At 35.0% G+C, this 25126-nt stretch overlaps 3 protein-coding genes across 3 annotated transcripts; all 3 read left to right on the forward strand.

Moving 5' to 3' along the window:
• Positions 1-9572: 9572 nt before the first annotated feature.
• On the forward strand, positions 9573-13900 carry LOC133326587 (uncharacterized; the record flags this gene model as incomplete). Its single annotated transcript, XM_061535216.1, has 2 exons — positions 9573-9664; positions 11794-13900. Coding segments are annotated over 2 exons (2199 nt in total), but the record flags the coding sequence as incomplete, so codon positions are not given.
• An 848-nt stretch (positions 13901-14748) lies between these two features.
• On the forward strand, positions 14749-19219 carry LOC133326588 (uncharacterized). Its single transcript, XM_061535217.1, has 2 exons — positions 14749-14821; positions 18240-19219. The coding sequence occupies exons 1-2, from the start codon at positions 14749-14751 to the stop codon at positions 19217-19219; spliced, it is 1053 nt and encodes a 350-aa protein (XP_061391201.1).
• Positions 19220-21916: 2697 nt separating this feature from the next.
• On the forward strand, positions 21917-23207 carry LOC133326589 (uncharacterized). The gene is made up of 2 exons (XM_061535218.1): positions 21917-22619; positions 22690-23207. The coding sequence occupies exons 1-2, from the start codon at positions 21917-21919 to the stop codon at positions 23205-23207; spliced, it is 1221 nt and encodes a 406-aa protein (XP_061391202.1).
• The last annotated feature ends 1919 nt before the right edge of the window (positions 23208-25126 follow it).

Raw genomic sequence — 25126 nt, forward strand, 5'->3', positions numbered from 1 at the left:
GGAGCGACCAGAAAAACCGACAAAAACTTAGTATTTGGTCCATTTCATCCCCTAAATATTAAGCGATCGTACATGCAACATTTTGTGAAATTTGGTTCATAACTGTGGCCTGTATCGTGTTAACAAATTATAATGGACAGACGGACGGACACACATGTCTAGATCGAGATATGATGATCGGTGTACTTAAAGGTGAGTCTAGCACCAATATTTCGGATCAATTTGGGGCTGCACAAAGCTGTAATACCCTGACAACATAGTTGTGTAAGGTATAAATATTCTGCTTATCTTTACAGTCTTTATAAGGGTTACCAAATATTTAAGTTATTTTTTTATTTTAAATTATTGACATTTTTCTTATCTTAAAATAAAGATTGCCAAATCGGAGAAAGTTATTGATTTGACCCCAACCTGTAAAATTGAAGTTTTACATTTTTTACTATGTTTATTTTCTCCATTTCTAGCTATGTCCCACAACTTAATCGGATATTTCATTCCTAACCAACAGATTCTATTGAGTTACTCATAAGATATTAATAATTTTCTTCGCCGTTAAACAAGCTTCATTAAAATGCATATAAGAGTTCAGAGGTCTCCGAACTTTTATGCTTATGAATATCTAAGCGGGTGGCCGTTTGTGTATGAATGAAATGATTACTTTTCGCTAATATGAAACTGATGGGTGATGAGAAATTAGTCATTAGCATATTTTTATTTTCAAAACAAATTAGTTTAGAGGGCTATGTACATAACACTGAAACAAAAGACTTAAGACAAAAACTTCACTTGCCACCATATTCAGTCCATAAAATGAAACTCAATTTGATCAAAGATAATGTTGCCAAGAGAGTGTGAAATTTATATTTCAATTTACTTTCACTGTAATCTTTATTGATTATTTTATTTATAAAAAAAATTCTGGATTTTTTCTATCCTCTTAATGTTATTATTAATAATGTTCAGTCATAGGTTATGTTAGCTAGAAGCCTACACTTTTTCTATTTGTCTCTCTTGGCAAACAATCGTATTAATTTGTGATCTTTTTTTCTTGTCGTCGTCTTAAACAAATATAATTGGGGTTATTGAACTTATTTTGTGGTGACACTCAGACTACTTGACAGAGCATGCGGATTTCTTAAGAATTGTTTTCTTTGCAATGTCATTAATATTTTTTGGATTGTTTTTGTTTATTTTAAATTAGTTTTACAGGTAACAGCATTTCTGATGAATTGTGATACAATATCCGGAGAAATTATTTGAAAAAAGGGGAATTTATGCGTGTTTCATATCATTGATATATGTTTAAAAGTGTGTAGTTTGGGCCAAAATTGAGGAACAAATAATCTGAACGCTTTGACTTTACCTGAAGTGTATTTAGTACATATTAAGAATACAGATATGATTCACTCATTTAAGACCCATGGCAAAAAATCTTAAAATAAATATTCTTCTAATATAATCAATTATGTCCTAAAATGCGGAAGTCTCCCCACATGTAAAAAAATTAACTTTTTCAATTTACTAAAATCGCCTGTGTATTGCGTAAGATAGAAGAATATTTGACCATGAAATGAAAAGTTCTTCTTTCGTTCTTTCATTCATCATTATTTTAATTAGCATAGTAAAATCCCAACTTACCAATAATAAAAAAATATGGCTACAAAAAACTCATTACAAAAATACATAAGGGCTTAGCGCAAATCTATTCCCCAAAAAAAGGTGTAGGAAAAAATCCAGACGTCGCTGTAAACTAATATGGTCAGCATTTACACTCGACATCACACGCTATTAATCATCGTTATAATTAATGAGTAAAGGCACGTCTCTTTGATATGCATGGCACGTGCCAAATAATAAATAGCAAAAAAACTGAATTCTATTCATGTTCATAATGACAGGATATGATGGGTTCAATGAACGAAAGTAGAATTGTACTTTTTGTCTCTGGTTGACATGAATGCTTACATATTTTGATCTATCAAAGAAAAACTATAAAAATACCGGCCGATTTTTGCATAATGAATGAGATTAATATTTTCGATAAAATATTTAAAATATTTTTATGAAATGTCAAATATACTCTGTATTACAGTTTTTTACCAGTAAAAAATATAAGATTTGGAATAGATAACGCGCATATCTACCCATAATTATTTTGACAATTTTATATTGGTGGTAAAAAAAATATAGTTTTTTTTAGATGAAAATATCCAACCGAGAAAGGTCTCAGATAGGAGATGCATGTGCTAAATATCATCGACTGTATTTCATTCATAAAAATCGATAATATATCGAATCGAATTGGAGAGAATAACCGATTTAGTCCAATTTTCACATAGTAATAGGCGGAGACTATTGGCGTACGTCTTCTGGTACCTTCGTTATATAAAACGAAATTGTATCCGATTTCATTCAAACTTTTAGATTGATTTTTCTAATAATTATAATCGGAAGAGCCACTTAAATTGAGACTATTTCAAAACATTGATATATATTATAAATTATCTGCCAGGACTTATATTATTCTCTGAGAAAACGAAATGCCATATTATAGGCAATTATGTAGGAAAATCGACCCGCAACATACCATTAAAATATTTACCTATGTTGAAAAAAAACTTCCTAGAGATATGATATCCTTTGATACCGCAAAATACCAACTTTTTATATTGAAAATTGTATTCAAGGAAATGCGGCTAAAATCTTCAAAATTACGCAAATGAGAAGAGACGTAGAATATTTAATTCTGATGAAGAATATATGGGAAATTACAAAATTCCTTAAAAATTCAATAAAAAAAAATTTTGAAAAAAATTTTTGCGAGCACATTCATGATTTTTGGTACATATGTTAAGGAAAATATGCTGATTCAAAATCTGTTCGCGTTCACAAATTCGGATGCTGCGCACAACAGTTATAGCGGCTTTAAATCTTGTATTTCAAATATAAATTAAATTTCCTATTTGTTGTAATTCGCGAATTTCTTGACAAATGGTTAAACACATTTGCTTTATTTGCATACTAATCAAATCACATTGAAATACGGTTAAATAGTCACGAAAAACAAATAAAAGCATGAAAATATCTGAAAATAAAATAAATTAATTTTTGAATTGCCACAAAATGTTTTTTTTTTTAATTTTGATTTTTTGGTATGGTTAAGATAATACGGGTTAGTCTGGATCTTCTACAACACGTGACGATTTCTTCTACAAATTCTTTTAGATGATTGTTAAATATCGGTAGATTCCTCTGTTAATAGTTCTGACTTTAAAAATGACCAAATGTATTGCAGTTACATTATATGAAAATGATCAACATCAAAAAGCATACAGTTCGCGTATTAGTTGAAATCAGGTGGTGCGCATGCGGTTTTCGTATAAACCGAATCACTCTCTTTCAATTCAGGTTTCATTAAGCGGCCAAAGTGTGCCGCTCGATGCACTTTACTATGCAAAAACCCTAAAAATGACTAAAAATGGCGCAACGTGCATACGATTTTTATGCGCATCCGATTTTAGTAATCTCCTATGAAAATCACAAAAGGACACCTATTTTAAAAGGATCGGTTAAGAACCGCGGATGTCTGCGTATCAATATATTTTTGACCTATTTTCCAACAGATTCGCGAATATGATAACACAAGAATGAATGTATGTGAAAATTCGAAGAAAAACGCGATAATATACGCGAATTTGTCAAAATAAGTTTTTGCAGTTTTTCCCACATACAAGGTACCTATATCCGCCGTTTTATTAAGCGGAATTGATCATTATATCCGACACGAATTTTAATGGACTTTTTTAATTTTAGACTCAAAAAATATGTTTTTTATAAAAATTTTCGCACCAAATTTTCGACTTTGGAACCCAATTGCAAAGAAGCTACGGTGAGCACATTCATGAGATATACACTAAAAGAAGCAAAATCACGAGTTCTACAATCCTATAATTAGTTTAGTCCATTATCTGAATGCGCGTCCTAATTATAAGAAAAATTCAAAAAACACCAAAAACCCGGCTTCAAAATGTCAGCATCCATTTTGGGTGGATGCAGTGATTATATCGAAAAATCATATATTAGAATCATATTGTCCATGGGGTATTCTGCAACTTAGTCACTGATCACATGTGCGTGCGTCGTGTAGTTTAGCCACAAATCAGGAGGGAACACAAAAAAACTCGTTGGCTTCAACACATTTTCACCCATTTTTTTACAATGCCACCATCACAGCTTCCACGCAACCTATTATTTATTAGCAATATTTTAAGATTTTTACAAGAACACTTCATTTTGTAGAAATGAATTTAAATTATTTGCAATATGTTCATATTTCGCGAGTTATAACCCTGCATACCTCAGTTTCAAGGAATTTAAAATATTTTTGTACTTTCCCATATAAGTTTTATGAGGTCTAAGATGAACATTTCGATGTGCTGCAAGGATAGTGTCAATTTTAATATACTCTCCACCCTATGGTGGATGATATAAAATATGCCGACATAATCAGCATAGCAAAATTTATTACACTCATTAATTAAACATCGACACTTTACACGAAGTTCAATTAATTTATGAAATCGATTATATAGTGGCTAAATAAAAAATTTAGGGACTAATTGAAGATTTTCTGTGGGAATCCACCTTTATGTATACCGCTCTCGGTTAATTCAGCTGGTTAAGATCGGTATACTAATAAGTGCGTCTAGGACCAATTCTGGCCACGAAAACCTATCCCAACTAACTTTTGTAGGATACTGAAGGCTATGGTTGTAGGAGTTATATCAGTGTATAACAGTTACAACAATGAATGTTGAATCTTTTATATATAAACACTTTCACCATCTAAAAATGTCAGTGTCTATATACCTAAGATCGCCCAATAAAAATGGTAAGGTAAATTGTATTATAATACTCGGAATATACAAAAGATTCTAGATATCGTTGAGCTAGTAGTAACTTCTGCACGTTTCCAGAAAGTCAATGACATTTCATAATATTTGAATCTTTGTATCTATATAAACACATTTCAAGTTCTAGACATTCCCCATTACTCATTTAATTTTTACCAATATTAAAAATCGTGCTATGCCTCACGCTTTCACTCATCCTCCTACAAAATTGTAAGACTTTTACTGCAACTGATTGTCCATGTGTGAGTCAGTCTTTATAGCCATATATATATATATATATATATATTAATATATATATATTAAACAACATTAATCTTTTGCTCAAGAATTTCACATCATAAATAAATCCATAACAACAAATCCACAAATGGTGACATTTTTTTAATCGCTTTTTTAATCCGCCTCATACAAATCTCAGCATAACACCGAAAATATCAACACCATTACAATCTTTTTATCACTTAATTCCATTTCATTTCTGTTTCAAAAGATCATCAATCAGGGATTAAACAAAAGCGGCAGCACCCCAAATTCTATAGACATTTACATGTCAATATTTATAATAAATTGTAAAGAATAACTGTTTTTGTTTTCAAAATAAATAATAAAAATCCCCAAAACAATACAAAAGTAGTCAAATTTGTGCGGTTGCGTTTTTATGATTCTCTTTGGTTTTATCTCGCATGCCAGAAAAGAAGGTGAACAGAACAGAAGAAAAAATGGCACCAAAAAATATCCGCAATACTTGACCGCATTTCTAGAAAGCTGCGTCACAATCGAAATTCTTCAAACAAAACTGTGGCCCCCTAACACAACATTCACATCAACGAACCCAATTAATGTTTGAATACATCAAAAAACGGGTTGTCTCTTAAATTCTTAATGATTTTTTTTCTTCGGTTATTTTTTGTTGTCATGTAGAAATTTTCATTTCATTCATTTGCATTTTTCAAAGATTTGAAAGACAGAAAGACATTTTTTGCACAGTGATATTATAAGTGTTAAAATACATACTATCCTAAAAAAGCTCACTTGAGATAAAAGACAACATAACTATCAAACCAGTATAAACGGTGTTATGTTCCGCCCGACGGGCCTTTTTTACCCTCCAGCATGAGGATGACACTACGAGATGACATTACGAGAAAACTCATGTTATGATAGCACCTTGAACATAGCGAGAAAAAAATGATTGAAATTCCCAAAATATCGAATAGTGGGGCTACCGTTACATGGACCTACAATAAAATGGGGATCAGTATTGATATTTTTAGTAGTAAGACTCATTGATTGAAAAACGTGTCAAAACCCCCTATATTGGAGGTTATCATATTATGGGGGCTACCCTTAAACGTAGGTCAATATTCATATTTTTTTTTTGGTAAGCGAGTGTGTTATTCAACCCAAAATACCAAATTACAGCCAATTCAATTGGAAAACGTGTCCAAAATCCCAAAAATACCGAATATTGGGGATACCCGCCATATGTGGGCTATCCTGAAGCTTCTGTCAATATTAATAAATTTTGGTATGGAGATGGGCTATACAATGAGAACCCAAAGTACCAAATTTCATCCAATTTGGTAGAAAAGCTTGTCCAAAATCCGCCAAAATATCGAATATTGGGGGTACCGTTATAAGGGGGCTACACCAAAACTTGGACCGATATATTCCATTTGAAATACCAAACATCCTAGGAGTAGTAGCAATGTCTGTGCAAAATTTTAGAGCTCTATCTTAAATATTGCGATCTCTATTGAGATTTCAACAGCCAGACAGATGGACATGCGTAAATCGCCATAGAACAGATAAGAAATATATATTCTTTGTGGGGCCTCCGGTGAATAGTTCGATGTGTTGCAAACGGAATGACAAATGACGAGCCATCATCGTGAGAACCCATAAAATAAAATAAAACCAGTTAGCGGAGCAGTATAGTCGGACGGGGCCGACCATACGATACCCTACACAACTACCACAGAACTCTATCTTTTTTCGGATTTTTATTCCGAGCCTGGGTAATAGTTCGTTATAGTTGCACCATCTTGCCCGATTAGAGGTCAACAGCACCTTCTAATTACTTGTCCAAATACCCTTCACAGTTGTGAAGTTCGGGTTATAATCGTAGCCTATAGATCAAATCGAAAAAAAAACACAAAAAATAAGTTTTCGGTCCACTTCATCCCACAATTATTATCTGATCATCACCGAAAATTATAGGCGTTGTCCTTTACCACAACTGGAATCTCATGGAAAATTTCAAATCACCCTCTAGTGTGGTAATGGGTTACTAAATAATATCGCTGTACGTAAGCACCTGTAAAAATTTACGTGTAACTTCCACATCTTATTACATACGACAATATAATTGGTATAACTTTAAAGGCCAACCACTCCTTTTGGATACACTATCAACTTCTCGGGTCTATGTCTTTCAGGAGTAAATCTATACGCCCCAGAATGCAAATTTTGTAATTTTTCACACAATAGTCAGGGTCCATTTGACCCACTAAATATTAACCGATCTTTATCAAAACCTGCATGCTTATTCTCTGGCCCGAACCCCTTCTCCATGCTGTGTTTGGGCCATAATTGCGGCCTATAGAGCGACAAGAAAAACCGACAAAAATAAAGTTTTTGGTCCATTTAATCCCCTAAATATTAACCGATCTTTTCCAAAAACAATAGGGGTCTTCATTGACCAGAACCCATCGTACATGCAAAATTTCGTGAAGATTGGTCCATAACTGTGACCTGTATCGTGTTTACAAATTATAATGGACAGACGGACGGACGGACGGACACACATGTTTAGATCGACTCAGCTAGTCGAGATATGACGATTATGACTAGGACTGATATTTCGCTATTAATCATGTAGAAATAAATCTCCTGGAGCAGATGCTATAAAGCTGCGATCCTGAGGAGAAGAAGTCATCTTTAAATTTCCTTAATCATATAGGAATGCTGTTTTATTCGTGAAGTCCTTCAGTTTTTTCCATTCACACCATCATACGTCGATTAATTCGCGAAATGTGTAATTTCCTACGAATTTTGTTGGGAAGCTTGAAAAGGCTGGGCAGTGGCACAGGGAATTTAAATGCTGTAAAACTTATTGGCAGAATAATCAAAGCAAACATTGGACAGAGTTCCATGAGGAAATTTGACTTCACACCTCACACCCCCTTTTTTGCTTCCGGCGAATTTTTTGTGAACTTCGACATACTCCGAAATAAGGTAATGGCTTATGATTATGATGTGGTTGTTTTTGTAACAGCCCCTTCGGATCATAGACCCCTCTGTCGTGGAAACGCTGATGATGTGGTCGTGCTCATTAGTGGAACATCCCATCGGGTGGACGAAATATAACTGTATTCTTGCAATGAAGAAGAGTTGTGGACTAACACCACATATCGTACACTGGTTGTACGATGAAGTTGTTCTTCTCGAACGGATCGAGAGAAAATTAAAATGTGATACGACTCGTATTTTGTGTTCAGGGCAGTCATGTTCGAAGATTTGCTACATTGATCAGCGTTTAGCCTATATAGAGGACATTTACGGTCAACCAATTTGGCTGCTATTTAGCTACTACATTTCTTATGGGGAGAAATTCCCTGGAAAGCTATTATCAATTTTGAGACACATTGTTTTTAAGTATTTTGGACAAGGTTTGCAAGCGATTGGATATAATTTCATATTTTCGGTTCTCATTGGCTTCGCAATGTCCCTAGAGAATATAATCAATATTAATCCAGCTTTAGGCTTAGCCCCTATATAACGATATCCACCTATTGTCGGTATTTTACGGATTTAGGAGCCGTTTTTCGATTCGAATTGGGTTTAAAGTTCGTTTACATTGTACCGGATTTGGTTAACCCAATTGAATTGTCTATTCCATTAAATATATGCACATAAAGTAGGTTAACCCGGTAAAAAATTCGAATGTAAATGCCGCATTAAAAACATTAGATAGAATCAACATTTTTATAACTTTTAAATCCGATTATCCCAATTATTTTCCATCTTTGTACATTGAAATATTGTTTTTTTTTTTTTTGAATTTTTGTTATAGTGGTGGTGTCTCACATGTAGTAAAAAATTAAATATCACCACTTCATTATTCCTCCTCCAAAACCACTGTGCAAATTTCAAATGAGGTGTGATCCAGCCAATGGCTATATGAAATCTCTTACAGAATATTAATTAAGCTGAAATGCGAGAACTTGAACTTTCATTTCGTCTTGACAATATGTGGGCCATATAATTTCATTTCATAATTATGTGTGTTTACTTTAACAGCTTTGCCCCGTCGAACATCTACAAAGATAATAATTGTTGATCTGAATAAAATATTTGTGTTTTTTTTTTCTTCAACAAAAAACAACAACAAATATTTTTTAAAGACATAAACTGAAAACATAATTGTTTACCTGCTAATTGCCAGAGGAGCTTACCAACCAAAAAAAAACGAACTTCATTGATGGCCAACAGAAAATGTTTAGTGTTAATGACAGATTTTTACTTTCATTAGAAATGTGGTTTTTAAGAATAATTTATTAGTATGTGTGTGTGCTTTTTTATTTTTTTTTACCAAAGAAAGTTGACTAATTTCATTTTCATTTTTGTCATTTTTTTCTTCTTCTTCTTCATTTTCAGATAACACTAATTTGTGGTTTAGTGGGACAAGTCGCCTTGAAACCATTGGAAGAATCATCCAACACCAATGATGCCACAGATGCTTTGATTGAGTAAGTAGCAACAGCTGATTGTATTTCTGCCAAGTCTATTCGTATGTTGTTCTGCATTTGCATCATTTATCAGCAAGTCTGTCTATCTTTCAACATCTAGCTTCGAGCATAGCCTTTTAACAAAATTTCAAAATAAAATAAATCATTTAATTTCTGTTGTTGTTGTTAAATCATTAATTTCTTTCTCTCATCATACATTTCTATCTCTCGCCATCTGTCTGTCTGTTTGCCTGCCTGTCACTTTTACTTTCCTCTACTTTTCTGTTTCTAGATTACATATTTTGAGATATGTAAAATGCATGTTAGCCATATGTATGTTTATGTGTCTGTGTTTAGTAAAAGAGAAATTCATGTCTCACTGTCGATATGTATGTAGCATGCATTCATAATTAGTTAAAAAATAATTTTATTTTTCATAGAATTTCGAGTTGTATTTTTAAATATTTGAAATATGCAAATTATATTTGGTTAATACCATCAACGTTGGCCGAGAACTGGGAGAGACTATTTGATTGTTGTTTTTTTACAACATTCTCGAACCTTGGAATATAAATCGAAGGTCAATTTTTTTCTGGTGTTATTTTATGTCTTAATCGATTTTCAGTTTCAAAATTTAAATGGTTTACAGATCGTAGACATGAATCTGCGATAAAACCTACATTATGTATTTCATCAATGGAAGCCCTGAAGTCCTCTATCTTTATATGATCTGTCAAAGGACAACATAAGTTATTTTATCCCTTAACTGCTGCTCAAAGTCTTCCTTTCTTGGAAGGGCTGCAAAAGATCTTCTATTTCAAAAAGCTCTGTAGAAAATCTTCGTCCTAAAAAGGATCTGAAGAACATCATAACCTGAACTGAACTAAACCTATAAAAGAGTTTCCGAAAGGTTTCGTAATGCTGCATAAAAGATCGGAGGTAAATCAGGGACTAGGGCTAGTCTGAAAATGTTCAATCCTATGCTCTATTTATAAAAGATCAATTTAAATTATGTAATATTTCGCCATGGTTTCGTTATTTTCTAGCTTTGTCTCTGAACCGTGTTAATCATGGTTCCAACATAAGAGATACCGTTTGAGGTTTAGACTACGGCCCTGAGCTCTGTAGGCATGTGCCTACAAATGTTTAAGCTTGTATTCTATTCATTGGAGACCTGGTTAGCCATTCTTCTATGCTTGGATTCTATTCATTGGAGACCTGGTTAGCCACGATGCCTGAAATATTTTAATAATGGATCTGGATACATTTTTAATAAAGTTTCGAACCTTGGGTCCGGAGATCTTAGAATTGTATGTTATACGTTACATTTCAGGGTATTATTAATAGCAAATGTATTGAGGGGCCAATGAGAATTATTGTTTGGAAAACGGCTACAGGAATTAAATATGTTTGCCGTAGATCCGGGATATTTGGCCCATGTGTTAGTAAAACTTTTCGATCCTGTGTACTATTCATAGCAGTTGGAGACTTCTAAATCCAGTATGGATTTAGGTTTTGGAATATTTTAGGAGTGGGTCTAAAATGAATCCTTTCATTCCATGCTGGCAAATATTTTGCTTTGCATCCCTGACATTTCTGCCTTTTGAAGAAAACTTTTGGTCCTACGATACGGGACCTTTCGGATATGCGGAAGAAGCACGTCATTCTTTCTTCCGACTTTTTCCTACTACTGAAACATAAATGTTTCAAACCATGAGTCAGAATATTTTGTGTCTGTACTTTCTCAACTTGCTTTACGTGAGTTACCTATCTACATTTTCAGAATTTTTCTTTAGATTTATGTCTCGAAATTGTCAAGTTCTGGTTGAGCTGAACAATTGGTGTGTTTCCAATTGTTCAGCTGTAAGCTGGAATAAATCTAATTTGAGATTTATTTTAAAAATATGTTCATGATGTGGTCGAATTAAATTAGAAAACAAGTTTTTAAATAACTGTTAGGTTTTATTAAATGAAATCCGAATAATTCATGAAACTTTTAGAAAGCTTTTAAGCTGTTTTTCTCAATACCGCCAAAAACACATTTTATATAGTATATAAGAAAATAAAATAAACAAAAATCCCACCCATAAATAAACTCAATTCAAGCAAAAGCCTAAAACAAAAACTTCACTTCAACATTTCGTTTGCAGAATTGAAAAGCAACGACTCATTAAATTCCCTGAAGAATTGGATGATTTCCGGCGTCTTGGTGGCCAAAATACAAGCAAAACCGATGAGGCCAAAAGGATATTGGAAGAAATTGAAAAAATCAATCAGGCCTTGGGTTATGTGAAAAAATCAGATCATTCCCGGACACCAGCCATATTGGACTCATCACAATATCTATTCCCCAATACTGGTTATCAACCGTTTCATGCACAAAATCCACAAGTAACCGGTAGCCATGGTGAGACATTGCTACTGCCTTCGATTAGGGCAGTTAAATTCGATGGCCAACATGAACATAAGGCAAGTGAATACAATAAGCCACCGGTAAGGAAATCGAATCAAAAGACGAAAGTGGAAAATACCAAAGCCAATTTCACAAATAAGAATCAAAATTCCAAAATTGAAATTACAAAAGCCAACTTGACAAAGTTGAATGAAAACACAACAGCTAAACCCACAACAAAGCCTTTGACCAAACCCAATAAATTATATTTCCATCCGCACCGTGTCGAGGTACCAAAACCCCAAACAGCCGAGGAAAAGAAATTGTTGCCCACCCATTTTGTCATACCGGTACGTTTGTACAAAAACAACAAACAACAATATATTCAAAAACACAATCCCCAAGAATATAAAATTAAGGGCTACAAAATCGTGGGAGACATTGATCATTTCTATGGTAAAACGAAAACCTCCGCCTCCTCCTCTTCGGCGCATGTGCAGAAAGTAAAATCCTCACCCAAATATCATTTGTTGTTTTTGCCACAAGAAGTTATGGCCAAGAATAATGGTGGCAACAGTATTGAAGCCATGGATGCCAATTCCACGGAAACCTCATCGAGGGAGGAGAAGTTGGCAAATCGTCCTTTCAAACTGCAGACCAATACCCAGACCACCAGTAGTGGTAATTTTGTAAATGCTTCAAGTTCGGCAACTATTATCAGGAAGCGTATTAAGCCAATTAAGGGTGAGGGACAGTCAGTGTTGTCGGTGACATCGGCCTCGGTAATTAAAGTAACGCCTGCACCCAATACCGTACAACATAATCAGCAACAGCATCAACAACAACAATTGCAGCAGACACAAATTGCCCAACCACCTCAGCAAGCACAACAACAACTGCAACAAACACAATATCAAAAACCTGGCAATGGACGACCCAACAATCAGCCTCTGGCTGTAAGCTCACCTGTATATTTGTCGAACCAACCAGCCACGGCTCCCACAGGCAATGCCGACAATAACCAAGGAGTGGATAATAATGGCAATCAAAATTCCATGAAAAATCGACCGGCATTTGTAAATCCCCTCTTGGGACTACAATCCAATATTCAGAACAACATCAACAATATTAATAATGCCACCTCCAATGCCATTAAGACCGCGTTTCAGAATATTTTCCGTTTACCCTTTAGACCGGATAACAACAATAAACCCCAACAAGCTGTGACTGATTTCCCTCTGCTTCAAAGTACCGCCCTACAAATGCCACCCGCCAGTCAACAACAGCAACAACAATTCTATTATACTTTGGTGCCCGCCCCAACTGGCAATGGTAGACCACCGGTATTTATTGCTCAACCCACCTACCAAAGTGATCATATGGACTCCGACTATAAATGGGATGATGAAAATATTAGCACAGATTCCGATGCCTCCGATGACAAAGAATCCACACCGTCCTCCGAGGAACCAGTCGAAGAGAAATTCTTGGGACAACATCAACCCATTAAACACATGCAGGAAACCCAAAAAGAAGCCCTCAAACAGGGCGGCATTATTATACAAAAACTGAAGGTGCGTAAGGGTAGTATTGCCATTGCCGGTCCTGGTGGTGTTGCCACCGCGGGTAGTGGTGGTACTGCCATTGTTGGCCCCGGTGGTTATGCTCTCACCCATCCACGTAGCCTAACAATAGCTGGTCCCGGTACCAAAGTTATTGCCATACCAGCCAATGTTGATCTGAAGGATGCCCTGCAACGTACTGATATCAAAACAAAAATGATACCACGCGAAGGACGTATTGTGGCCACTGGGCCGACAGTCTACTATGCTCCCGGTACTATGGATGGTGTGGAAATAGAATAGAATAGCCATTTTCTTGGATTTGTTGAGTTTACAAGAAATATTGAAAAAAAAAATGTAAAATTTAGTAGAAATTATTTAAAATGTACTGTTAGTTTGTAAGTCTCAATTTTATTTTTTAACTCTATAGTATTATTTAAGTTTATTTAATTTAAAACATTTATTTATACAAAAAATATTCAAAATAATAAAGGAGTGTTATGTCACTTCTATGGATAATTTACAAATGAAAATGTGTTGGAAAACTTTTATTGAAGACTAAGATTAAAAATTAGAGGCAGAGATAAAAAAGACAGGTATGAGTGTGGTGAGATGTGGACCACCCCATGTTTTTTCTATCATGTTGGGAGTATAGGGCTTATACAATGTAGTATTCACTCCTATAAGTAGGAGGAGTGTTCTCAATGTTTTTATTAAAGCTTGATATATAATTGATGGGACTGCCATCTATCGTTGCCTAGAAACAAATCATCCTTGAATTGTGTACAGTGGTTGGTGTCCTTGCTTATATAGCGCTGCAATTTTCCTCTGAGTGGCGCTATCTCTTATCAGTTTTATGTTTTTCTCATGTGCTGAAGTTAATGCTGAGGTTGGTTTTAGAAGACCTCGATTTTTTGCATTTTTTATAAAATGGAAATATTCTTATTTTGACGAACAAATGGTATTTCATTAAAAACGAAATTGATGAATGATTACTGTCGATATTTAAACTAATCCATATCACATTTAAATAATTAAATTCTACTTAAAATGTAAGTATTCAATCGGTTGATAAACTAAAAAATGCGAGAGGCTTCGTATGCATTTCATTCCAAAATAAAATTAACTATGTAGGATGTTGTGGCGGAGATATGTTATTGCCTGAAAGGGTTGCCAACTATCGTTGTCTAAATACAACACCGCCTGAATTGTGTGCAGTGGTCGGTGTCCTCAAATTATTTAATGTTGCTTCTGGATGGCGCTATCTCATATCACTTTTATGTTATTATCATGAGGTTGTTATTAGAAAACCTCGATTTTCTGCATATTTTATTAACTAACAAATGGTATTTCTATTAAAACCGAATTGATAAATTATTATTGCAAATATTTAAAAACTAGAAAAGAAAACTAAAAAAAATCGAGGTCTACTTATTACAATGTCAGGCGCATCGGATAAATTTCATCTGGAGAATTTTTATATTGACTAAAAAACTAGCCAAGTAGGTACTTGTGGCGGAGTCTTTGGAAATACATACGAAGTCCCAAACATATAACAAAACCGTTTGATTTTTGTATATTTTGGAGGTCCCTGAAGGATAACACAGCCTCCGTTAATCCCTTCCCTTCACTTATGTAATTACCAACATAGATCCATTTCTTGATATACGAAGATTACTATATATTTTTCTGACCTAATAAATATACACTTTCTCATCCGGTCAAACCAATTGTCGAAACACTTTTTCTACTGCTATTGAGAAACATTTTCTGGCGACGAAAACCGTTGGTCACTCCATTTTGTCCTAATGAGTGATAATAAAAATAAACTATTCGCTGAAAAGTCAGGTCTGTGCAGCGGCTGATCTATAAATTTCTTGTACTGACAGGTCAACTAATGCACAACAAGTTTCGCATAATGCTGAACTGTACAGTGATCGGCAAATTGTAAGTGACCAATCTCGAACTGTTTGGTGTTCTACTGGTAATAGCTTTGGCTATGAACGTGACCGAAGGTTTCGGTAGCACGGGTGTCAGGGCCCCTAGGTCTGCGGATCTAGCCTGGCAGTTGGTGTTGGCCCTTCGGGGAGCATCGTGCTGGATGTGATTTATACCCAAATCGCGGGTAGAGCTGTGGCTCGGTGTGGAGTTGCATTACAAACGGGTGCCTGACCCATAGAACGGCAGGAGTTTTAGATGGGCTCTGCTCCTCATCCAAGGAGGTGATCGCGTCCAAATACGTATGATCGATTGGTATCTGCATTTCGGTGTCGGGGCTTTGGTTGACGCTTTGTATTAACTGATGTTTACAGCACCGTGGGGTAAGGCCGCAAGGTAGGTACCCACGTACTCTAAGCATCTCTGTATAATTTGGTTAAATTTGACACTTGGTTCTTTGACATTTTGGTCCCTAAGGTGGAAAACCTAGTTACGATATCGCTCTACTATATTTTTGAATATTTAAGCCAGGTATTACAACAGAAGAAAGCTGAACTGTACAGTAATCGGCGTATTGTATACTTTAGTTAAATTTTTTAAATTCTTTGACATTTTCGTCCCTAAGGTGGAAAATCTATTCACAATACCGCTCTACAATATTTTTTGGAAGATCTAAGCCAGGTTTTATAACTGAAGTTACTCTATTTGACGTTACGACTTCTCTGAGACTGAAAACCGCATCTCAATCATCAGTACAGCGTCACAGCCAATCACCAAGTGCTTCGTGGAGTGTTTCCTGCACAAACAATTCTCGTTGGATTATCGTTTGGACCTGAGGTGACCTTATAAACATCTTCCGAAGCACAGCGATTATATTTCCCAATTTCTTTGTACCAATCGACAGAATCCTTTTTTGAGCGATCTAGAAATATACGTATAAGAGCCATCATGCTATCCGATCATAATCAAACATTATTGGTGTCGTCTTTGGTCAGAAATGGACCTACATATATGTTCGTACTACAGGGGAGACATCGATATAGATAGTTGAAATATGATGATCGATATACATGTATACATATATGATGCGACCACACAAACCTTTAATACCAATACAGCGTAATTAAACCCTACACAACTATGTTGTCAGGGTATTATAGCTTTGTGCAACCCCCAAACGTTTGTAACGCCGCGAAATATTGGTCATATACCCACCTTTAATTATACCGATCGTCATATCTCGACTAGCTGAATCGATCTAGACATGTGTGTCCGTCCGTCTGTCCATTATAATTTGTAAACACGATACCGGCACAGTTATGGACCAATCTTCACGAAATTTTGCATGTAGGATGGGTTCTGGTCAATGAAGACCCCTAATGGTTTTTTGGAAAAGGTCGGTTAATATTAAGGGGATGAAGTGGACCAAAAACTTTATTTTGGTCGGTTTTTCTGGTCGTTCCAGAGGCCGCAATTATGGCCCAAACCCCGCGAATTTTTGCATGGAGAAGGGGATCGGGCCAGAGAATAAGCATGCATGTTTTGATAAAAATCGGTCAATATTTAGCGGGTCAAATGGACCCTGACTTTTGTGTGAAAAATGACAAAATTTGCATTCTATAGCGTATATATTTACCCCTGAAGAACAAAGACCCAAGAAGTTAATAGAATATCCAAGAGGAGTGGTTGACCTTGAAATTGATACCAATTACATTGTCGTATGTAATCGGATGTGGGAGTTACACTTAAATATTTACAGGTGCTCACGTATTCAAATATTATTTAGTAACCCATTACCACCCTAGAGGGCGAAAATATAGCGTTGATCGCTTTGAAATGTATGGTCAAGGACAGCGCCTATAATTTCCGGAGATAATCAGATAATAATATTGGGATAAAGTGGACCAAAAACTTAATTTGTTGGTTTTATTTTCGAATTGATATATAGACCACAATTGAAAGCCGAACATAACAACACAACCCACGGTGAAGGTCAAGAGAGTGAAAATATTGCCCAAGATCAGAATATAGAACCACACAAAGTTAGATTTTCATGAAAGTTATGTAGGGTATCATATGGTCGGCCCCGTCCGACTATACTGCTCCGCTCACTGGTTAGAGATATTATAGATCTATATCTCGATTACAACATTCAAATATGACAATAGATTTCATACACATAATTGCAGACTGTATTTTACAATAAATAAATAGGGCGGTTTCTAAAGCTTTTAAGCTCTCTAAAAGTCTTTAAAGTTATTTATTTTACAATATAATTTTATTTGTAAGGATAATAAATACAATTGTACAATTTACGTACAAAAACAAATATCACATACAGTATTAAATACTGAGAATAAAAATAAAAAATACAAAGTATTTCCATTTGAAAAGAATAAATCGTTTTTAGATGTAAATAAATGTAAATAACCAAACCACCGTTTAGTCATTGTAAAAAAAAAAATATTTTACTAATTTCCATAAAAAATGTGTACTAAAAAAACTTAGAAATGCTCGAATTGCTGTAAATATTTAAACTAATGCTTTAAATATCCCTTTTTCCATCCTTTCCCAAAATCATGACGATTACCACGATAACACTCCAAAAAAAACTATAAATCAATAATATTATCTAGCTGGCAATCATCTGCATTTCGTACATGGCCCTTTCAAGCTGTTTCTACTCCCTTTACGGCTTTTCAAGCACCTGGTATAAATCTATTAACCCCGGCACATTTGGATACAACATTAAAACAAAGTGAATCAAAAACTAAAGTGGAAAAAGATGAAAACCCACAAATCCAACCTCAACAAATAGTTTCGTTGGGCTCCCCACTACCACAAGCCTTGGCACCCACACAATCATATTTTGTTCTAAATAGTGCATTTTATGATTCGCCATTAACCCGTTATGCCTATACGACCAGTAATCAATTTGTACCTGGATTTTTTCAAAATCCTTCTATTGAAACCATTGAGCCTACCATAAAACCCAAACACCGTGAAGCAGAACCAACAACGAAAAAACCTAAAACTGTAACAAAATCGAAACCGCCTAAATTACAAGTGAAATCCGTAACCACCACCAATAACAACAACAATGGAAAGGCCGACTTTCTAAATGACAAACCCCTATTGGAAGCTGTTAAAAAGATTAATCCCCAATTTATTGTTGAAGATATAATGCCAGTACCAGGTCGTCATGTATATTCCTCAATTGGCATGGAACTTGTGGGATATAGCAAACAGAAACCGATTAATAAAAAACCAAAAACTAAATTGAAGACGAAAAAATCCCAAGTAAAAGTTGAGGCCATTAGCCGAACAGCGACAACGGGAAACGTACCACAAATTCCATTTGGTACATATTTTTTGCCATATTTTTCACAACTTCAACAACAATACGAAAAACAACTGCAGCAGCAACAACAACAACAGCAAGGACAACGGAAAAGTAAACAACTACAAAAGCCAGCTCTGAAAACGGCGTCTTTGATTTTGGAACCCCATTCCAAGGCAATTGTTGGTAATGGTGGTACCGCCATATCAGCGCCCATTTCTAGGGCCGTTCTGAAACGTGGCGTACCTACAAATGTTTATTTCAATCCCGAATCTGTGGCCATAGCTGGTGTTGGTGGTAAGGCGCATGCCCAAGCCGATTTGGAATTGGATTTAATCAATTAAATTTGAAGTATTTGACCATCTGAACAGAGACTGACAGCTAAATCCGAATTTTTGTTTAAAACAAGTAAATAAATAACAAAAAAAAAAAAAAACGATTGAAATGTAACAATATCTAATTGTTAATAAATTAAAAAAAAGTGTACAAAAAATTGGTTCAAATCATTTTATTGTATATTTTGTAAAATTATTTTTTTTAAATAATGTTTTATAAAATTGAACGGCATATTGTTAGTGTGTAGATATATACTTATTTTTTACAGGTTGTGGTATAATGTATATACACATATATTTTTAATATAATATAAACTATACCCCTCCACTATATTTTGATGATCTTAGCCAGGTTTTGTAACTGAAATTGCTCTATTTGACGTTACGAGTTCTCAGAGACTGGAAAACCGTATATCAACCCGAGTACAAGGACACCGCCCGCATTTCGTCTCTTCAGGGAATTTCGTATACCATTGTATACCAGAAGTCCCTGCCGAATATGTGATCATGTTTAACACATTCCTTAGGTCAATTATCTTAGGTCATTCAAACCCGATTCTTTGTTAGGTTTCCTGCTGTGGATTGTATTCTAGATCAGAAGGAACCGTATCTCTATTGAAATCACGATAAAGTTCCTACTTCGGGGTTTCAGAGTATTAAATAATTTTAATATATGTCCATACTTTAATATAAAATCCAATAAAGGTCCCGTCCCAGTTTAGGTCTTAGGAAGGTCATAGCTTCATTTTCATAGCTAGTATTTCAGGTTTACAGATAAGTGTATAATCGTGTATACACCTTCATGTTTTGAAATTACTCCCATATCTCCCATATCCGTATCTGTCACCAGTCTGTTTAACTGGGGCACACGGTAACTCTCGAAGGGAGTAAACGATCTCATCCGAACTTTGCACATCGTAATATTTCTTTCAAACTTAAATAATGTTCGAAAATGAGAATATCGATACACTCCTTCTGGTACCTCCTCCACAAAATGGTTAAAATTTTGCGGAGAATTAATATTACCAAGCCTAGATGAAGCCTCTCCTCAAAATTTTGACAATTTTATATCAAACAATTGTGCGAACATCTCAATATCCTATAAAGGCTCACAATTTTGAAAGTTTTATATCAAGCAATTAAGCGAACCTAACCTAACATTGATCAAGTCCGAAGACGGCAACCATTGGTCCACTTCTTAAGGCACCTGAAAAGTGACAAAATGTTGAAAATCAAGTTGAAGATGGGGAATATCGATTCACTCCTTCTGGAACCTCCTCCAAAAATGGTTAAAATGTTGATGAAAATTACCTAAACCTGAAAGAAATCTGAAAATGAGACCTATCGCTCAGACCCTTTTGTAAAAGCTTGTAAACAGCATATGGAGCATCCGATTTGATCCGTTGATTATAAACTCTAATAATTTTAGCATACCTACATTAAATCCGAAAAAGGGATGGTGCTCCTTGATAATAGTATATAGTATAAAGCGAATGGACCTGTGTGGTCTTAACTTGGCAGACCTTTATATTAATACTAACCATAGATCTTATGTAACTATCAGCTATATATGTAGGTCCACCATATGTGGTATTTTCCTACCAAACGAAAATAGGATTCAAATGTCATAATAGGTGTCTGTAAAAAATATTTTTACAATATTAAAGCTAGGCATAGTCCTTTATAAAAATCCATCCTTGGGATAGTCTTTAAAAATATTGATTACAAAATCCAAATTAGGGATAGTTCCTGCAAAAAAATATTTAAAAATCAAAGCTTAGGATTTTCCTTGAAAAACACAATTTAAAGCACCCAAATATTAAAGCTAGACATAGTCATTAAAAAATCCATCCTTGGGATAGTCTTTAAAAATATTGATTAAAAATTCCAAACTAGGGATAGTTCCTGCAAAAAATTATTTAAAAATCAAAGCTTAGGATTGCACTATACAATTTAAAGCATCCAGATAGTTCCAGTTATTAAAACATCCAGGATAGTATATTACCAAGCCTATTTTATTAATCCACGCTTGTGGTAGACCTTGAAAAATACTTTTTAAAAATACAGTTTTTGAAAAAAAAAAATCTATAAAAAATACCACTTTTCGTATAGTCCTTGAGAAAATATCACTTAAAAAGTCCACTCTTGGAATAGTCCATGAAAAAGTATTATTTAAAAAGTCCACTCTTCGGAAAGTCCTTGCAAAAATATTATTTAAAAATTCCACGTTTATGAAAGGATACAAAAGTCAGAATAAGAGCTTTGTGCGCCAAAGATGCTACGGTGACTTAAATTCCTCGTTATTTGATAATTATAAATGTACATACATAGAAAATTATAGAAATAATTATATTTTTACATAAACATAAATATATTTTCATATATATAAATATTAGTTTGCGGCTTTGTAAAATACAAACAAAAATATATTATCTGGGAAATCCTTTCTATTTTTTTCATATATCCCTACTCCTTTTAACATTTCTTGTAAAAAAAAAACTCCAAACCTTGTAGTATAGATATTTCCCTTCCACACTTTTTTCTCTTACGCTTCTCACAATCCACCTATCTACATAGCACACCCTTAGCAGTTAACCTTTAGTTTTCTTTTTAACGGTACATTATGACAAATATTTTATTTTGAATCACCTTACCCTCACCGCCCCAATTATGCACACCTAAAACCTACAACAAACATTATCACAAATGTCCATTAGACACCGAAGTATTCCAAATGAAGAAGTCTTGGCATACTATGGAGGTTTAAAGGGTCAAACTATACACTTGAAAGATGGCCGAATTCATAGAATCCATTCTTCACAAAATAGCCGTGGATCAACAGCAGCAGCAACATCAGCATCCAAAACTACGATTATTTCACGACAAGGACCAACAGCCGCATTGTCAAGCAGTGTTGCTGTGAACGCACACGACAACACCGTGACATTTGCTGATGATTTCAATAGAATCCAATTGGCGGCTGCTCGTCTGGTTGCCATACAGGAAATGGCCAAAAAGAAGGGTACCTTCAGTGAAGAGGATAATCGTATCTATGCTGCCAGCCTCTTGGAATTGGGACAAGCTGCTCAAAGTTTGGCTCTGCTGCAGCAAACGGGTAAAATTCAAGACTTCAGTGTTCTATTGAAACCCTATTCGTCAGGAGCTGCCATGCCTCAGAAAACTCCCATTGCAACAAGTGAAAAGACCGATGAAGATGCCGTTACCGTCGAGGCGCCAGTTGAAGAACAGAAAGTGGAAGAGGAAAAAATTGATGAGGTAACGGAACAGCAATTTAATGAGTCCGATCTCTTGCCTGTTGCTCCAGAAGATCCCTTTGAAGATGTACATGATACTGTGGCAGTTGGGCCACCCAAAAAGGATGCTTCCGTGGCTGAGGCAAAGCCAGTTGGTGAGTTGGACAACAACATATAGTAAAACGTGTATTTTTATAACAAATATTCTTTTGTGTTTATTTCCAGGTGTTTCCATTGTTGGTCAGGGAGGTGTAGCCTCCTCCAAACCCAATGCTGTTGCCCTTTCGGGACGCAATGGTTTGGCCGTTTCAGCCCCCAAGGCCACTGCCATAGCTGGTGTTACTGCCGAAGAAGCAGCTGCATTCAGTGTGTCTGTACCCAGTCGCAATCAATTGGTAATTAAATCGGCCGCATCCCGTTTAGCCCCTATCGATGAATCTCCTTCGTATGATGACTATGATTATATCGAAACAACACCCATTAAAGCTAAAACTCGTAAAGCTCCCCTCTTGAGATCGTCCGGTTTGATACGTAGCACCAATAAAATGCATCCAAAACCAATGATGGCCACCGCCTCAGCTGCCGATAAAATTGTTCAGATGTGGCGTACAGCCATTGCTGAAGATTATGCATCACCCAACCGTTATGATGATGGCGACGACGAAGAGGATCGTTTAGATGATTATGACATTGAACAATTGTATAAGATCTCGAAAAAATTATCGAAACGCCGTAGATATTAAGTTGACGGATTGCACGCACACCCTTCTGCCATTTATTTATTATTATAAGAAATAACCTTTTTTATATAATTTAAATTACAATCAATTTTTTAATATATTTATATCAATTATCATATGATTATTTATAAACAAAAATAATAATAAATTAACGAATTTAGTACTGATAAATAATTATATAAACTTTATGAAAAAGAAAAAATCTAAGGAACAAATAATTGGGGGAGTTATTAAAACTAATTAAAAAACTAAAAAGGGTCAGTCGATGTTGCCATCAGCTATGACATGTCGGATGTAGAATGAACTAATTCCGATTTTTGTTGGTGTCGTACCAAGACGATGGACCTATTTATTCCATAGTGGCACTAAATCTATGGTTAACATAAATATCAGGGATTCACAATTCGGTCTATATGTTGTATATGTTTTTTACGAAAGCGGATACACCATTCTCTTCATATGGATTAAGTTTTTAAAATATTAACCATCTGTGCGGGAGCTACCAGAAGGTTAGATCCGATGGATACCATCTTCGGTGTTGATCAGGGGTATTACGGTTTGTATCTATCGGATCAAATCAGTTACTCCATTGACATCATATGAAATTCAAAAATCTTCAAATTTGGGATAGCCATTAAAAATAAAATTGTTAAAAAAACAGTAAGGAAAGTAGTAAAGTGGGGCGGGGCCGACTATATGACACCCTTCAAAACTTTGGGTATATTCAACAGATGAATGAATGCTAACAGACGTCGAATTCTGCAACCTATACTAAATTTTTCATTTGTTCAGATATAGGGTTGCTTCTTACAATGGGACAAAATTACCAAAACTCGGGAGAAAATATATATATAGAAGCTCTATCCAAATCTTAACCGATTTCAAAACTTTCCACATTTCAAAACTTTAGTACGTTGTGCAAAATTTTGTCACTTTTGTGTAAAATCGGACGAAAATATATATGTAGAAGCTATATCAAAATCTGAACCGATTTCAATGAGAATGGCAGAGATTAACTTGTGTGGCAATCGGACAAACTTTGGGTATTTAGTGCACAATTTACATAAAATCGGAAGAAAAAATATATAGGAGCTATATATAAATCTGAACCGATTTTCAGGAAACTTTACACACATTACTCCAGACTCATTTCAGTACACTATGCCAAATTTTGTGCAAATCGAAATATGTATAGGGACTTTGGTACACCATTTACATTAAATCGGACGAACATTTATATAGGACCTATATGTAAATCCAAACCGATTTTCACGAAACTTAACGTGCACTATTCTAGACTTAATTTAGTACGATATTCCAAATTTCGTGAAAATCGAAAGATATATAGGGACTTTGGTACACTATTTACCTTAAATCGGACGAAGATATATATGGGAGCTATATCTAAATCTGAACCGATTTTCAGGAAACTTAACACACATCATTCTAGACCTAATCCATTTCGACAATTCAAAAGATATATAGGGTCTTTGGTACACCATTTATCTTAAATCGGACGAAGATATATATGGGAGCTATATCTAAATCTGAACCGACTTTTCCCAATTTCAATTGGGTTCGTGCTTGGGCCAATTAAGTGACCTGTGCCAAATTTCATCCAAATCGGATCATAAATGCGACCTGTACTTTGTTAACAAAATACATGGACGGACGGACAGACGGACATGCATAAAGAGTAAAGTGATTGATTGACCGATTTAACGATTCATCAACGCGCAGACGAAAGGGCTGAAGCTAGAATCTTGAAATTTTAGGTGAGGGTCACTCTTGGTCCAAATATGTCAGATAAGGCTGGGTTTTGGGAAATTCGTACTAGAACGGTACGAAAAGTACTAAATGTGATACCATTTGTATTTGGCGAACCGGTAGAGCTAGAAGTCTAAAATTTGGATTGCAGGTCG

The sequence above is a fragment of the Musca vetustissima genome, unplaced genomic scaffold (genome assembly GCF_032173495.1).
Source record: "Musca vetustissima isolate MV318-11 ecotype Yass unplaced genomic scaffold, APGP_CSIRO_Mvet_v1 utg439028, whole genome shotgun sequence".
Taxonomy (NCBI): domain Eukaryota; kingdom Metazoa; phylum Arthropoda; class Insecta; order Diptera; family Muscidae; genus Musca; species Musca vetustissima.

Bases quoted from the DNA above. Each gene is read 5' to 3' on its own strand.
- LOC133326588 (XM_061535217.1), top strand. From the start codon at position 14,749: ATGTTATTGCCTGAAAGGGTTGCCAACTATCGTTGTCTAAATACAACA. The intron at 14,822-18,239 runs GTGTCCTCAAAT...CGGCTTTTCAAG, and splicing joins TGAATTGTGTGCAGTGGTCG to CACCTGGTATAAATCTATTA.
- LOC133326589 (XM_061535218.1), top strand. From the start codon at position 21,917: ATGTCCATTAGACACCGAAGTATTCCAAATGAAGAAGTCTTGGCATAC. The intron at 22,620-22,689 runs GTGAGTTGGACA...GTTTATTTCCAG, and splicing joins GGCTGAGGCAAAGCCAGTTG to GTGTTTCCATTGTTGGTCAG.